The sequence below is a fragment of the Carcharodon carcharias genome, chromosome 12, assembly GCF_017639515.1.
Source record: "Carcharodon carcharias isolate sCarCar2 chromosome 12, sCarCar2.pri, whole genome shotgun sequence".
In the NCBI taxonomy this organism is placed as follows: domain Eukaryota; kingdom Metazoa; phylum Chordata; class Chondrichthyes; order Lamniformes; family Lamnidae; genus Carcharodon; species Carcharodon carcharias.
In genome coordinates this window covers 28,322,926-28,339,450 of record NC_054478.1, presented here as the reverse complement: position 1 = coordinate 28,339,450, position 16,525 = coordinate 28,322,926, and the positions used below count along the sequence as shown (strand labels likewise).

General features: G+C 43.8%; 1 protein-coding gene across 1 annotated transcript in view; it reads left to right on the top strand.

Annotated features, from left to right (window-relative positions):
- LOC121284660 (contactin-associated protein-like 5) overlaps positions 1-16,525 on the top strand; it is a 736,588-nt gene that overhangs the window by 365,004 nt on the left and 355,059 nt on the right. Inside the window, exons 11-13 of the mRNA XM_041200218.1 lie at positions 5,853-5,959; positions 10,322-10,441; positions 13,862-14,062. Coding sequence (XP_041056152.1) covers positions 5,853-5,959; positions 10,322-10,441; positions 13,862-14,062 — 428 coding nt within the window. The remainder of the gene's footprint in view (positions 1-5,852; positions 5,960-10,321; positions 10,442-13,861; positions 14,063-16,525) is intronic.

Sequence of the window (16,525 nt, the reverse complement as noted above, 5' to 3'; positions counted from 1 at the left end):
TTGGGAGGGTGAAAGATGGGAGGACATCCAGGAGTGCATTGGAGGTCATCTACTGGTAACAAACCCGGAGATGGGGATTTCATTTGCAGATGAGCTAAGCCTGGGACGGAGTCCGACGAGGTTATGGAGGTGAAAATAGGTGATTTGAGATGGCACAGAGGTTGGAGGCTCAGTATGGGGTCAAATATGACACCAAGGTTTTGAACAGTCTGGTTCAGCCTTAAACAATTGCTAGGGAGAGGGATGGAGTCAGTGGCTAGAAACCAAAGTTTACCATCCTCCTCAAATGTCTCCTGTATTGTCTAGCTTAATGAGATTGCCTTTACCTAGTTCCACCCTCATTTATCCAATCATAGCAAGAGATTCTCCGACAATAGCTTTTCTTCCAGGCGCCACTCTATTACCTCTGGAGTCTCCAAGGGTCCAAGCCAAGATTGTCCCTTAAATACAATGCCCTGCCTTATAGAGATCGGCACCTTTTGGAATATAGCAACACTAACAAGTGAACAATCTGTCAAGTATAATACAACAAAAACTCCTTGACATGTATGTAATAGTGTTTTATAAACAATTACAAACAACATTGTCACAAATGACAAAGAGATTTTAATAGCAAGAACCATTTCTTTGATAATTAGGCATGTATGCTTTAATTCTGAAGCAAAGCATGTAATCCATACTTGATTGCTCTGGACAAATAAAAACCATTACTGAATATGCAAACATCTCTCACAGAACAGACAGCGATGTAGGAGACTTATTCACATATTTAGTTCCTATAAAGGCTCGCAGTGAACCATCAGACTTAGACTCGAATGTTGGAGGGTTGATCAGTAAGTTCGCGGATGACATGAAAATTGGTGGGGTGGTAAATAGTGAGCAGGATAACCTTAGATTACAGGAGGATATAGACGGGCTGGTAAGATGGACTGATCAGTGGCAAACGAAATTTAATCGGGATAAGTGTGAGGTGATGCACTTGGGCAGGACAAACAAGGCACCGAAATACAAGAAGAATGGTAGGACCCTGAGAAATACCAAGGATCAGAGGGACCTTGGTGTACATGTCCACCAGTCCCTTAAGGTAGTGGGATAGTTAGATAAGGTGGTTAAGAAGGCATATACTTGCCTTTATTAGCCAAGGCATAGAATATAAGAGCAGGGAAGTTATGCTGGAACTGTATAAAACGCTGGTTAGGCCAAAGCTAGGGTATTGGATGTGATTGCACTCGAGAGAGTGCAGAGGAGATTTACCAGGATTTTGCTTGGGCTGGAGAGTTTTAGTTATGAAGAGAGATTGGATAGACTGGGGTTATTTTCCTTGGAGCAGAGGAGATTGAGGGGGGACATGATTGAGATGTATAAAATTATGAGGGGCATAGATAGGATAGACAGGAAGGAACTTTTTCGCTTGGTGGAGGGATCAATAACCAGGGGTCATAGATTTAAGGTAATGGGCAGGAGGTTTAGAGGGGATGCGAGGGAGAGTGGGAATCTGGAGCTCAATGCCTGAAAGGGTGGTAGAGGCAGAAACCCTCATAACATGTAACAAGTATTTGGATGTGCACTTGTGATGCCATGGCATACAAGGCTATGGGCCTAGTGCTGGAAAATGGGATTAGTATAGTTAGGTACTTGTTTGACCGGCGCAGATTCTCTGGGCCAAAGGGCCTTCTTCTCTGCTGTAGACTTCTACGACTCTGAGATGCTGGGCTGCTTGCTGTGAATTTGCAGCATTGTCTGTTTAACACCATGTTTCATGGTTTGTTTCTTTAATTTCAAAACTTGGGAACTGTAGTACTTGCTGTAAGGAAGATAGACCCACACCATACTTTGTGCAGCTTAACACTGTCCCAAAGGATTCAAATAGACAATACACAGAGCTGAGCAATCCCACAACCAATGGATAAGATTTAAGCTCTGCAGTCCTGCCCCATCCTGTCGTGAATGGTGGTGGACATTTATGCAATTCATTGGAGGAGGAGGCTCCACAAATATCCCCATCCTCAATGATGGGGGAGCCCAGAACATCAGTACAGAAGATAAGGTTGAAGCATTTGCAACAACCTTCAGCCAGAAGTGCCGAGTGAATGATCGACCTTCACCTCTTCCAGAGATCCCCAGCATCACAGATGGCAGTAGTCAGCCAAATTGATTTACTCCAGATGATATCAAGAAAGTGAAGAAGGCCTTGGATACTACAAAGGCTCTGAGCCCTGACAACATTCAGGCAGTAGTACTGAAGACTTGTGCTCCGGAACTTGCCATACTCCGAGCCAAGCTTTTCCAGTTACAGTTACAATGCTGGAATCTACCCGGCAATGTGGAAATTGCCCAGGCATGTCATGGCTACGAAAAGCAGGACAAATCCTACTCTGCCAACTACTGCCTTATCAATCTACTCTCCATCATCAGCAAAGTGATGGGAGACTCCACGACAGTGCTATCCAGTGCCACCTGATCAGAAATAACCTGCTCACTGATGCTCAGTTTGGGTTCCGCCAGGGCCACTCAGTTCCTGACCTCATTACAGCCTCGGTTCAAACATGGACAAAAGAGCTGAATTCCTGAGGTGAGGTGAGAGTAACTGCCCTTGACCATCAAGGCAGCATTTGACCCAGTGTAGCATCAAGGAGCCCAAGCAAAACTAGAGTCAATGGGAATCAGGGGAAAAGCTCAGCACTGGTTGGAGTCATACCTAGCACAATGGAAAATGGTTGTCGTTGTTGGAGGTCAATCATCTCAGCTCATCACTGCAAGAGTTCCTCAGGGTAGTGTCCTGGGCCCAACATCTTCAGCAGCTGCTTCTTCAATGACCTTCCCTCCATCATAAGGTCAGAAGTGGGGATGTTCGCTGATGATTGCACAATGTTCAGCACCATTCGTGACTCCTCGGATACTGAAGCAGTCCATGTCCAAATGCAGCAAGACCTGGACAATATGCTAGCTTGGGCTCGTAAGTGGCAAGTAACATTCACACCACACAAGTGCCAGGTAATGAACACCCCCAACAAGAGAGAATCTAGCCATTGCCCCTTGACATTCAATGGCATTACCATCGTGGTATCTTTCACTATCAACATCCGGGAGGTTACCATTGACCAGAAACTGAACTGGATAGTCATATAAATACGGTGACTACGAGAGCAGGTTAAAAGCCAGGAATTCTGTCGCATGTAATTCACCTCATGATTGGACAACATTTGCGAAATAATCCTCAGTATGCTAATAATTATGTTGACAACCAATTGTCAGTCGGGCTCACAGTGGGGCACATGTGTGTGTACTGGAAGCTACACACATTAATACACAGAGCCCTGTTCTTTGCAGATGGAAAGAACATGCACACACATTATGCCTGTTTCAACCAAACAAAATAAGTAATAGCCACTCGCTAACTCATTCTTCAGGGCAATGCTTTGACCAATCAAGGTCAAGCTGCCTGGTTTAAATTTCAAACAATGCCTGGCATTTATCTGTCTGTCACCATCGTGTGTGCATTCTTCATGGCAACACCTCTACCAATCAAAGTCCACTTGCCAACCAATCAGCACTCTATTCTCATACAGTATAAATTATTTTCCCCTTATATTGGTGCCCTTGCAAAGTGTCCTGATGAGGGCATGATGAGAACTTTTGACGCTTCTCTTTTTTCAGCAGCAATGAAAAGAAACTTCAACTCAGCTCCCACAATTATTTCTGATTTTCAGAATGATGGTTTACACCAAATTAAAATACTGAAGCATCCTCATTGAATGTTTTTTTTAAAATCTATTTATTTGTTCATGTGTCAAAGGGGACCATGGATAAAACCAGCATTTATTACCCATCCCTAATTCCCCCTGAGAAAGTGGCTGTGAGCTCCATTTTGTATTGCTGCAGCCCATGGGAAAGTACACCCATAGTATTGTTAGGAAGGGAGTACCCGGATTTTGGTCTAGTGACAGCGAAGGAACGGTGATTTGGTCTCAAGTCAGGATGGTGTGTGGCTTGGAGGTGGGCTCGCTGGTGGTGGTGTTCTCAAGTATCTGCTGCCCTTGTCCTTCTAGGTGATAGAGGTTGCGGATTTGGAAATAAGTTAGCGAGACTCATGTTATTTTGGACTTAATTGTTCTCAATCTTTCTTATGAACCATCTTAACTTTCCCAGATGCCATGCAAGTGTTTTTTTTCAAGGCTTTGACATTGGAATCACATGGGTTAGGAGGGTCCCAGATTCATTACTCCCTTTGTGCTGAGCTTCTCAGCAGGAGCAGCAGTTGGATACTACAAATGTTGTCAGCACGATTGGTCGAGACTAGGAGGAGGCCAATTGTGCAGAGTTCCCAGCCCAGGACAGTATCCAGAGAACTCTGCTGGCAAGATTAGTTTTATGTTATTGGCATAGATGGTGGCACAGTGGTAATGTTGCTGAACTGATAATCTAGAGACCTAGGCTAATGCACTGGGGGTATGGGTTCAATCACACGATGGCAGCTGTTGGAATTTAAATTAAATTAACAAATCTGGAATATAAAGCCAGTGACAACTATCATGGATTGTTGTTTCAAACGCACCTGGTTCACTACTGTCCTTTAGTGAAGGAAATCTGCCACCCTTAGCTGGCTTGGCCTACATAACACTCCAGATCCATGACAATGTGGTTGGCTCTTAACTACCTTCTGAAATGGCCCAGCAAGCCACCCAGATCTTGAGAAATTAGTGACGGGCATCAAAGCTGGTCTTGCTAGTGACACCCATATTCCGTGGAAGAATAAAGAAAAAGAGACGTAGATTATTTCCTTAGTTTTGCTTACGGTGATTTTTGCGCAGGGGATAATTTTCATCTGCTGTTCACCACACTGAGAAAATTGTTCAGATTCAGAAGCCAACAGGAAGACCCACATTGTGCCAAATACCCATGGCTGAAGCAGATGGGAGCTTTAAATTAATGGGGTGTTCCCATTGCCCAAAACGAATAAAACAGTAAAAACTGCGAAATAAGAATACTGGTCTCAACTGGCCTTGTATACCTTAAAATGGAACGCCAATAAAAACTGGGAAACAGGAGTGCTGGTCTGAACTGTCTTTTCCTTCTGGTCCCAACCAATGGTCCTTAAAGGGATCGCTGCAGGCAACTCCAATTCTGGCCAATCCTTTTATTTTGCTTTCATTTTTATGGGGCCAGGACGAGGCAGAGTGCCCTCCTTGGCCCCACAAAATTATTCTGGCCTGCTGCTTGCTGCTAGTTCCTGTTCCAGGATTGCACCCTGCACCCTCCCCCCTCTCCCCTCTTCCCCAGTTCCCCTCCAGGTATGTGCGTTAGCCTCCTCAGGGAAAGAACTGGCCAATTTCCTGCTCTCCCTGATTGTCTAGCTGTTTATCATTTGTAAAGTTACATGCTAGTGAAGTCCCTGTGCCAGGATGATTTGGCCCCTTTGCTGCTCCAATGGTGTATAATCCGTGTGCCCACTGCCTGTCCCCATTCCCACAGCAACTCAGAATTGACCCTTCCTTCAACTTGATTTGGAAGCAGCCTCAGTATGAGCTTATGTTATCATGCATCAATTCCATTAAGGCTTGATTGAGCTGGTTGCAACATTGGTGGCCATGCCTTCAGCTGCCAACCCCCTAAGCTCTGGACATTCCTCTCTAGACCTCTCCATCTCTCTCCTCCTTTGAGATCTCCTTAAATCTACCTCTTAGTCCATGCTTTCGGGCATCCCTCCTAATATCATCTTAGGTTTCAAACTTTTTTCTGATGATGCTCCTGTGAGGTACCTTGGAGCATTTACTATGTTAAAGGAACTATACAAAGGAAAGTTGTTATTATTGAGGTACATCTATTTAATCACTTCCTTTCTTATGCTCTAGATGTTTGCCAAATTACTGTGAGCACGGAGGAGAATGCTCACAGTCCTGGAGTACCTTTTACTGTGACTGTGCAGGGACTGAATATAAAGGAGCCACCTGCCATAACTGTGAGTATATCTTCTTTTAAGTAATGAATTTTTATAGTCCAGTACTGCTAAGTCAAACCATCGTACTCAGGCAACCACCGTATTTGTACTGAGTTTAAAGTTATCATTCCATTTATTTGCTTCTATGAGCATGTGCTTGTTTCAATGTTCAGCATACCAATGTGCAAATTTCTATGGGAGGTGTGAAGAGACAGGGCTACTTATCTCATCAAAAGTCTACAATTAACTCTATCATGAACTCTCCATGACCTATTAAATCCTCAGAGGGAAAGCTCTGTTTAAATATCCCCTGATCACTGTAGGAAATCAAATAAGTCTCGAAGAATATTCAACCATCTCCACATTTCCATTATTGAGCATTCACCAAGAGGCCTCTGCAGAGAAGATTCCCAATCCTGCCTTCTTCCACATGTGTAAAAAATATAACGTGGATATTTGATCATCTTTTTCTGCATCTATGCTGAAAATCATTGATTCTGTTCCCAACCAGATAATTATCTAAAAACAAAAAAAACTGCGGATGCTGAAAATCCAAAACAAAAACAGAATTACCTGGAAAAACTCAGCAGGTCTGGCAGCATCGGCGGAGAAGAAAACAGTTGACGTTTCGAGTCCTCATGACCCTTCGACAGAACTTGCGTTCGAGTCCAAGAAAGAGTTGAAATATAAGCTGGTTTAAGGTGTGTGTGTGGGGGGGCGGAGAGATAGAGAGACAAAGAGGTGGAGCGGGGGGGGCGGGGGTGTGGTTGTAGGGACAAACAAGCAGTGATAGAAGCAGCTCATCAAAAGATGTCAACAACAATAGTACAATAGAACACATAGGTGTTAAAATTAAAGTTGGTGATATTATCTAAACGAATGTGCTAATTAAGAATGGATGGTAGGGCACTCAAGGTATAGCTCTAGTGGGGTTTTTTTTTTTATTTATATAATGGAAATAGGTGGGAAAAGGAAAATCTTTATAATTTATTGGGAAAAAAAAAGGGAAGGGGGAAACAGAAAGGGGGTGGGGATGGGGGAGGGAGCTTACGACCTAAAGTTGTTGAATTCAATATTCAGTCCGGAAGGCTGTAAAGTCCCTAGTCGGAAGATGAGGTGTTGTTCCTCCAGTTTGCGTTGGGCTTCACTGGAACAATGCAGCAAGCCAAGGACAGACATGTGGGCAAGAGAGCAGGGTGGAGTGTTGAAATGGCAAGCGACAGGGAGGTTTGGGTCATTCTTGCGGACAGACCACAGGTGTTCTGCAAAGCGGTCGCCCAGTTTACGTTTGGTCTCTCCAATGTAGAGGAGACCACATTGGGAGCAACGAATGCAGTAGACTAAGTTGGGGGAAATGCAAGTGAAATGCTGCTTCACTTGAAAGGAGTGTTTGGGTCCTTGGACGGTGAGGAGAGAGGAAGTGAAGGGGCAGGTGTTGCATCTTTTGCGTGGGCATGGGGTGGTGCCATAGGAGGGGGTTGAGGAGTAGGGGGTGATGGAGGAGTGGACCAGGGTGTCCCGGAGGGAGCGATCCCTACGGAATGCCGATAAGGGGGGTGAAGGGAAGATGTGTTTGGTGGTGGCATCATGCTGGAGTTGGCAGAAATGGCGGAGGATGATCCTTTGAATGCGGAGGCTGGTGGGGTGATAAGTGAGGACAAGGGGGACCCTATCATGTTTCTGGGAGGGAGGAGAAGGCGTGAGGGCGGATGCGCGGGAGATGGGCCGGACACGGTTGAGGGCCCTGTCAACGACCGTGGGTGGAAAACCTCGGTTAAGGAAGAAGGAGGACATGTCAGAGGAACTGTTTTTGAATGTAGCATCATCGGAACAGATGCGACGGAGGCGAAGGAACTGAGAGAATGGGATGGAGTCCTTACAGGAAGCGGGGTGTGAGGAGCTGTAGTCGAGATAGCTGTGGGAGTCGGTGGGTTTGTAATGGATATTGGTGGACAGTCTATCACCAGAGATTGAGACAGAGAGGTCAAGGAAGGGAAGGGAAGTGTCAGAGATGGACCACGTGAAAATGATGGAGGGGTGGAGATTGGAAGCAAAATTAATAAATTTTTCCAAGTCCTGACGAGAGCATGAAGCGGCACCGAAGTAATCATCGATGTACTGGAGAAAGAGTTGTCTACTCTCTTTTTGAGGAAATTACTCAATAAAAGCTCTTCTCCCACATCTAATATCTCTAGTCTTTCTTGAAGCTGATCATTTGAAACCTGTGTTCACTAATCCTGTCAAAGATTAACTCACTTACTGTGTTTCACCCGGGCTATTTATGATCATACTATGTTTTTTGTGTGAAGGCAGGAATTCCTTTCCTTGCCCACAGGCTGCCAGCTCCTATCTCCACCAGTAGCTTTATTGAATCAGATGTAGATGGATCCCAAGAACAATAAGCCACTTTCCCTTGATGTCCCCCACCTCCAATTCCTCCTCTACCGCCACTCAGCCCCTTCCCTGCCAGCCAGCTCATAAGGGGGATGCCTTTCCCCAACTCCTAATCTATTGAAAGATTTACCCTTATCAATCTATCTGGTCCGTTGAGCTCCCAAATCGCCCTCCAGAAAAGGATAATTTATTTCATTCATGATGCTTCAATTTTCCAAACAAAGGATGCCAGTTCCATATTAACTTTGAATCTCATTTTCAAGATTAAAGGATAGCTTTATCGAACCTTGAATTTTCTAAACACAGAAGGCACATTTGGCTCATCCTGCCTGAGCTGGTACTTGGCTCGAACAATCCAGAGCTAACCCCAGGGCCCTCCCCTCCTCCCCACAACTGGTATCTTTCTTTGTTTCATCTGATTAATCGAAGGATAAAATGGTCTCCACCTCATCTGCTCAATTCTATGCTCTGCAGAATTACATTGATCCTCGATTCTCTTTTTACTCGCTTGGGAATTATTTTAAATTGATAACTCCTCACCACTGACTTCTAAACCTGAAATAATATTTCCCCATTAACTCTATCAAGAGTCTTCATAACTAATTAAATAGTAATGAGATCATCTCTTAGAGGTGATTTCTTTCTCTTCTTCTGAATGTAATTTATCTTTCGAAATGAAATTTTGATGACTGGTGATGGAAAACACTTTGCTTCCAGAACAGGTAGACAAAAGTTCATTGACTTGAAATGCTGGGCTGAAATTTTCCTGCCCCACGGTTGCAGGCTTGAAGGTGGGTGAAGGTGAAGGCAGTTATGAAACCAGGGTATTACAAATATTCTGCCAAACATTGAGAGCAAAATGCCATGGAAATTGGAAATCTGAAATAAAACAAGAAATGCTGGGGTTGTTCAGCATATCAGGCGGCGTCTGTGCAGAGCTAAACTAGGTTGATGGACAGGAATTTCCCCTGGGCTTTGAAGCCCTGACGTCGGGACCAAAGGGGGGTCCCAGGTCCACACTTGTTGGGAGCCAGGCTGGATTGAGCTATTTTCCGAAGGGGCCTCCAAATTCCCTGCCACCGTGTTTGCCATCCTATTAAGGATGGTGATTGGGCTCCTGGTGCTGCCCATCTAATCAAAGGGAGGCAGCTGGGAAAATAGGGATGATTCCCCAATGCATTGCCCCACTGTGATATGGCTTGGCTGCCCGCTGAATGGAGGTGGACAGCCATTTTAAGTAATTAGAGCCCCAGTTAGGGGTGATTTTTCAGGCTTGCTGGCATTTTCCCACTGAGGTATCTTTGGTGCAGCAGGTTGGTGGGGAGACGAGGGGGTTCTTCAGGACCAGAGGCTCCATTTCCCAAAGAGGCGGGGTGGTGCTGGGGGGGGGGTTTGGTGGACAAAAGAGGCTCCACCTGCAGGGGTTGGGGGGTGCGGGGAGGTGGCGCTGGGGGTACCTGCCTGCTTGACCGCTCTGAATCTATCGTTCAAATTTCTGCCTTTGAAGGTGCCTCCATTTTGTGGAGCCCTCAAGGTCCTCACACCTGCCTTAGCATTACCTACTTCTCCCGGTGTGGCTGCCAAGACTCCAGAGCTGCCTCCCTTTGATTAGATGGGCAGCACCGGGAGCCCAATCACCATCCTTAATAGGACGGCAAACACGGTGGCAGGGAATTTGGAGGCCCCTTCGGAAAATAGCTCAGTCCAGCCTGGCTCCCAACAAGTGTGGACCTGGGACCCCCCCTTTGGTCCCGACGTCAGGGCTTCAAAGCCCAGGGGAAATTCCTGTCCATCAACCTAGTTTAGCTCTGCACAGACGCCGCCTGATATGCTGAACAACCCCAGCATTTCTTGTTTTATTTCAGATTTCCAATTTCCATGGCATTTTGCTCTCAATGTTTGGCAGAATATTTGTATTACCCTGATTTCATAACATTGTCAAATACCTAGACTGAAAGAACTCTTTTTATTTTGTTTGTCTTATTGCAGCGGTGCATGAACAGTCATGTGAAGCTTACAAACACAAAGGGAATACATCAGGTTTCTTCTCCATTGATCCAGATGGCAGTGGCCCAGTGGGATCGCTCCTCGTGTACTGTAACATGACAGGTGAGCTGCTTTACATCGCTTTTGCTTTCAAGAGTCAATAAATCAGAACCTATAGGAAGTCAAAAACCATGAACCAGGCAAAATACTTTCTTCCACCCACTGAACAGTTTCATTCTTTGTTCTAATGTTTCTCTGCAAGGCAAGGATCAGTTTTATGGGAGTTGATAAGATGTAAATATGAAATGGAAGACATGAGAATCAGCTTCTGAAGGAGAAAGATGGAATTATGTTCTTGGGCAGAGGTTGGGGAGAAGCCTGACTCTTCATGACTCTTGTATTCTAACATCAGAGGCAACATTGTATTCCCAGTGGGAAGCTATGCTCACGGGGAACGTGATTGGAGACAGCGCTGCCACATTGTAGCACCAATTCTTGAGCCCACTGGGAGAATAGGATCACTGAATCACCCCCTAATGATGTTTCTCTTTCTTTCAGTTCCTGAGTGACAAGCTGTACCTTTCCACAGTTTCCTGATCTGATTTCTGTTTCTCAGCATATTCTTTTGCTTTACATTTTGATCTTATTTTTAGATCACAGCTATTTGCAAAAAAAAATGCTTCTGACTTTCCTCATTACTAGCAAATTTTAAAAGCTAAATAAAAATTGCCTCATGATTTCTAGACGTCTCTAGCTATCAAAATTTCAACTCGAAATCCAGCAGATATGCTAAATTGATAGCACTGCACTTTGGACTGTAGGAGATGAGGTTGAATCTAGCAAAGCTCAAGAGAAAAAGCTCCTCTACCTCTACAGCTCTAAGTATCTTAAAGGATATTGAATTCTGGGCAGTCCATCTACCCAGTCAATTGTCAGCTTGAGTCCACAGCATACAATGGGCCTTCATGTAGATTTGAATGAGAATTGGAAATATCACATTGCTGCAGCTGCAGGGATACTAACTCTTCTGAAATCATTCTTTAGACAGTGATAAGAGCCCTGTCCTGCATCTGACAGGCATTGTGCATGGGAGTGCTGGATGTTGTTACCGGGTGCCAAGAAGTGGAAAAACTTCCTGCTTCCCGGTTCTGGATCTCACTTCAGCGAGCAAAGGGAATTCAGAATGTGAAAGTTTTGAGAACAATGAGAAGGTTACTAACGTCAGGAGTACATGAAGAAATTAAATATAATCCAACCATTCAACCTAGTTGTTTTGTCTGACTGTAGTGTTATGTTAGCCAGATTTATTTTATTCATTCTCAGGATGTGGGTGTCACTGATAAGGTCAGCATTATCTTTGCCCACCCTTAGATGCCCTTAGAAGATGGGATAAAGCAACTGAGTCTCTTGTTAAACAACTTCAGAAGGCAGTTAAGAATCAATCGCATTGGAGTCACATATAGGTTAGACTGGGTAAGGAGGGCAGGTGTTAATCCCTAAAGAACATTAAGTGCACACAATATTTCATCTTTAGCAAAGCTGTGGAAACATGTATAAATTGCAAATAGATTAAATAAGACTTTTTGGTGCTTATTTTAAGAGTGAGGAAGTGATTCTTTAATCTGTTAGATTTTACTATGATGGGTTATGAGTGAAATTAACATTTTTCTTCATAATATATTTCCCAAAGTGCCTTAGGGAACAAGGCTGTAACTCAGCAATTGCACCTCAGAGGGGCCTGAGTGTCATGCGTTGTAAGCAGAATTGCCATCAAAACATCAGTCACAAACACCTTGAACCTGCTGTCAGTCATTGGGTGTGAATCATATGCATATAGTTACATGGTCGCGCAATTTGCATGCAGAAGTAGTAACTGCTGCTACTGAAACAGATTGAATATGGGTAGGGAATGCATCTTGGTACCATCCTGTCAGAGAAGGAACCACACCAGTCACACAGAAGACAAAGGGCAGGTTATGGCTGTGACAACTTATTTATCGTCAACTCCTGCATTTTAACGTTGATTTGTCATTCCTAAGAAGGAACCTCATTCACATGTAGCTATTTGGGGATACACAGCCCATAACTGACTATTAATTTTAATTGTCAGCAAATCTCAGGTGGTACACCCACAATTTCTCATACTGCCTCAGACCAAAATCCTAGCTTGCACTCCAGGAACCTTGGGAATGTTTTCTTTTGTACCAATCTTTCCTTCCTTTTTCAGTCATTTGGGAAACAATTCCAAGGCCTAGTATATTATAATTTCATGACTTAGTTTCTCGATGTTTTATCTTCTCTCGCAAATTCACCTTTAGCTTAAATTTTACTTTAAAAAAATCCAAGCTTTTTATCTTACTGTGCTCAAATAGACACAAATCATAACATGATGGCTCAGATTTTACAGTTAGCAACATCGTTACAGTGCTTGTGGCTGACCTCGAAGAAAACTGCCCACAAAGATCTCGTGACTTCTATGGTGTGGAACTTTAGACATGCGGCTGCAGTGATGACAGCAAGCATGGCAGCAGCCAATCATATTGAAGTATTTTAACAGGCAGCCAACCAGAAAGTTAAAAGCACTGAATCCCATAACTTTTAATTTACATTTTCAGGTAAGGGAATAAATGGTTATGATTGGATATTTCTGAAAAGAGAGATATGTTTTGCACTCATCAGGACAAACCCACATTGCAAAATTTGCTTTCTTCAAGGCAATGCCTTGGCCATTCAGAGTCAACTTTCCAACCAAACAGCACCCTTTTCTTCCTTTTGTATGAATAATGATCCTTTGAAGTTTGCCATTCTTGCATTTGTCATGATGAGTGCAAGACGAAAAGCTTCAGTGACATGTTTCCCTTTTCAACAATAGTCAAATTTTCTACTACCAAGCAGCTTATTTTGATTGGATTAAGATAGAAGTAAAAATAAAGATAGACAAACTTTAAACAATGTATTTAATTTGAAAAAATATGTGGAATTTCTTTTGTCATAATGAAGAATATTGACATTCCACAAATATAAAATTAGTACCCATGAGGATGTTCAGCATTAATTAAGAATAGAGCACACTGTTCCAAACTCGGTTACACCTCATTCAATTAGGTGTAACTTTCTCAAAAATTTTTTACAGTGAGATTAACAGGATAGGGCAGGAAATTTTCATCAATTAAAAAATTCCCCATTGACTGTGGTCTGGGGAGGACAGGCTCAACAGTGCACCCTCTGGAGAAACGTAGAACCATTGACAACAACTTCTGAATACCTATGGTATTCTGCACATGTGTGGACTCCTGAAGTTGTTGTCCATTTCACTAGAGTATTGATGATGATGTTGACTTTTCACTGTCATTGCTACCACAAAATCTGAGCCATTATAGTACATCTTCAAGATCAAATGTTAATTCCAAGAAAATCACACTGATGGGGGGAAAGAAAACGTTTCCAGATTTTGTTGCAAATCAATTACAGTTCCCGTATGCCATTGTCAAAATGTTCTTAAGGCTTTAATGTTTTTATTTTCTTTCTTTAATAAAATATCAGAAGATAAAACCTGGACTGTGATTCAGCACAACAACACTGAGCTAACTATAGTGCGAGGCTCTACTGCAGAAAAACCTCACCTCGTGCATTTTAACTACAATGCCAGCATGGAACAGCTTCAAGCCATGATTAACAGTATGGACTACTGTGAGCAGAAAGTGGCTTACCACTGCAAGAAGTCACGCCTTTTAAATACGCCCGGTAAGTACCAAGTGCCAGAAATTGTAAAACTAATTATGTTGGAACATTAAAGTTTAAAATCAGTCTCTTCTTTCTCATTGCAATGATTAAGATATGCCTAGTGCAAAATTAGCTTCAGTCAGAAGGCATTACTTCTGTTTGACACTGGAGTTTCATGCTCTACAGTGCTATCCTAATAAACTGGGAAACTTTACAGGCAATGCATAATGATTGCCCTAAATCAAATCTTGATGTCAGGAGAACATATGGATGGTGCAAAAATGATAAGGAAAATGTATTGGTTACTTACATATTAGATAAATACATTAGGTACTTTGAAATGCCTAAAAATGACAAATATAATTGAATTAATGTATCATACATTTTTAACTTCTGGAAAATTTAATAAAGTTGAAAAAAAAAATGTTAAGCACATGTCCCCTCACTTGAAACTGTCACCTGAGCTGGGACACGTCCATTAATTTTTTCAAAAATTTTTATTTAATTAATAAACCTTTCATGAAACCTCATCCCGCCCGTGGATGAGGTTTCATGAAAAATGCAAAGGCCGCCTCTGGGCTCTTCGCCTACCCATCAATCTTAAGGTTGGACGGGCAGCTTTCTTAACAGCTTTAATTACTTTGTTAATGCCCTTAATTGGCCTTTGAACTTTCGGCAGGCGCGCAGCCGAACTGACAGTCTAAATGACGCACGTTGACATCAGAGCGCCCGCCTGACATCACTGTGTGTCATTTTACGCCCCGCCCCCGCTCACCGACAGGAAAATTCTTCCCAAAGAGTTGCAGCTTTCGTCTGAGCTAATTACCTTTAATTCTTTGGTTGCCAAAGCAAATCATGTTTTCTTGTAAGACCATTATTTGATTGCACTTTTTCTCGCACTGTGTCATTTCAACCAGTTAAAATGTTCTTACCTGAAATATAAATACTTAAACTTCCTCCTAACTTACCAAGATTAGGCAGAATATGTTCAATGAATCTAAATCCATATAAATCTCTCATTTAGTGGCACGCAGAAACATAGACCAGGATTTTACGTTTCACGGTCGAGCAAGCGCCTGACCCGTCAGGCTGCGTACTCGTGCGATATCTCGCTTGGTGGGCGTGCACGGCAGTCGGAAGCATACTCAGCGACAATTAAGCCCATTAAAGAGACACTTGAAAGCAACTTTTCATGACCCGTCCACACTTTTTCAGTTGGGCGGACGAGCCAACCGGCCAGGCGGCCTATACATTTTTGGTCAAACCTCGATCCAGGTTTCATCCCAATGAAATCTCCGTGGGGAAATAAAATAAAAAGAGATACCTGGGGACTGTTTTTTTTTAATGAGGGATGCTTTCGGGTGCTTGATTGTGCTTCATGGACATATTTTGCAGCATGTTTTGTTTATTCTGTGGAGGTCTGCAGCTCCCTGAGGCAGCCGTCCGCCAAGTGGTTATGGTACTGGGCTTGTAACCCCAAGATCAAGAGTTCAAATCTCACAATGGCAAACTATAAGACAATTTAAGGTTGATGGTCAAGACAGGAGTCCCTGCGGGAACAAGAAAAAACATGAAACTTCATCGATGGGTGGGATGAGGTTTCACATTGGCCTTAAATAAATTTCACCCGGTGCGGAAGGGGGTCGGGAAGGAGGAGGACCTCCTCGTGAACCTGCTCCTGGGCCTGGCCAAGTTGGCCATTAACAGGTCCAGGCAGCGGGCGATCGACGGGGGAGTCCCGCCCGATTGTTTGTCCCTCTTCTGTGGCTACGTTCGCTGCCGGATGTCCCTGGAGAAGGAGCACGCGGTGTCTGCTGGCACTCTCGAGGCCTTCCGTGCTCGGTGGGCACCGCGGGGACTGGGGTGTTTTGTTGACCCCTTTAATCACATTTTGATTTAAAGTTTGTAAGTTTCCTTTAAACTTTGTTCTTGGTTTTACAGCTGACCTGAATTAGGGGCTGTGCCTGATTTATCCCAATTTTGTTGATTTGGTTTTCATTTAAAAGATTATCAAGAGTTCAAATCTCACAATGGCAAACTATAAGACAATTTAAGGTTGATGGTCAAGACAGGAGTCCCTGCGGGAACAAGAAAAAACATGAAACTTCATCGATGGGTGGGATGAGGTTTCACATTGGCCTTAAATAAATTTCACCCGGTGCGGAAGGGGGTCGGGAAGGAGGAGGACCTCCTCGTGAACCTGCTCCTGGGCCTGGCCAAGTTGGCCATTAACAGGTCCAGGCAGCGGGCGATCGACGGGGGAGTCCCGCCCGATTGTTTGTCCCTCTTCCGTGGCTACGTTCGCTGCCGGATGTCCCTGGAGAAGGAGCACGCGGTGTCTGCTGGCACTCTCGAGGCCTTCCGTGCTCGGTGGGCACCGCGGGGACTGGGGTGTTTTGTTGACCCCTTTAATCACATTTTGATTTAAAGTTTGTAAGTTTCCTTTAAACTTTGTTCTTGGTTTTACAGCTGACCTGAATTAGG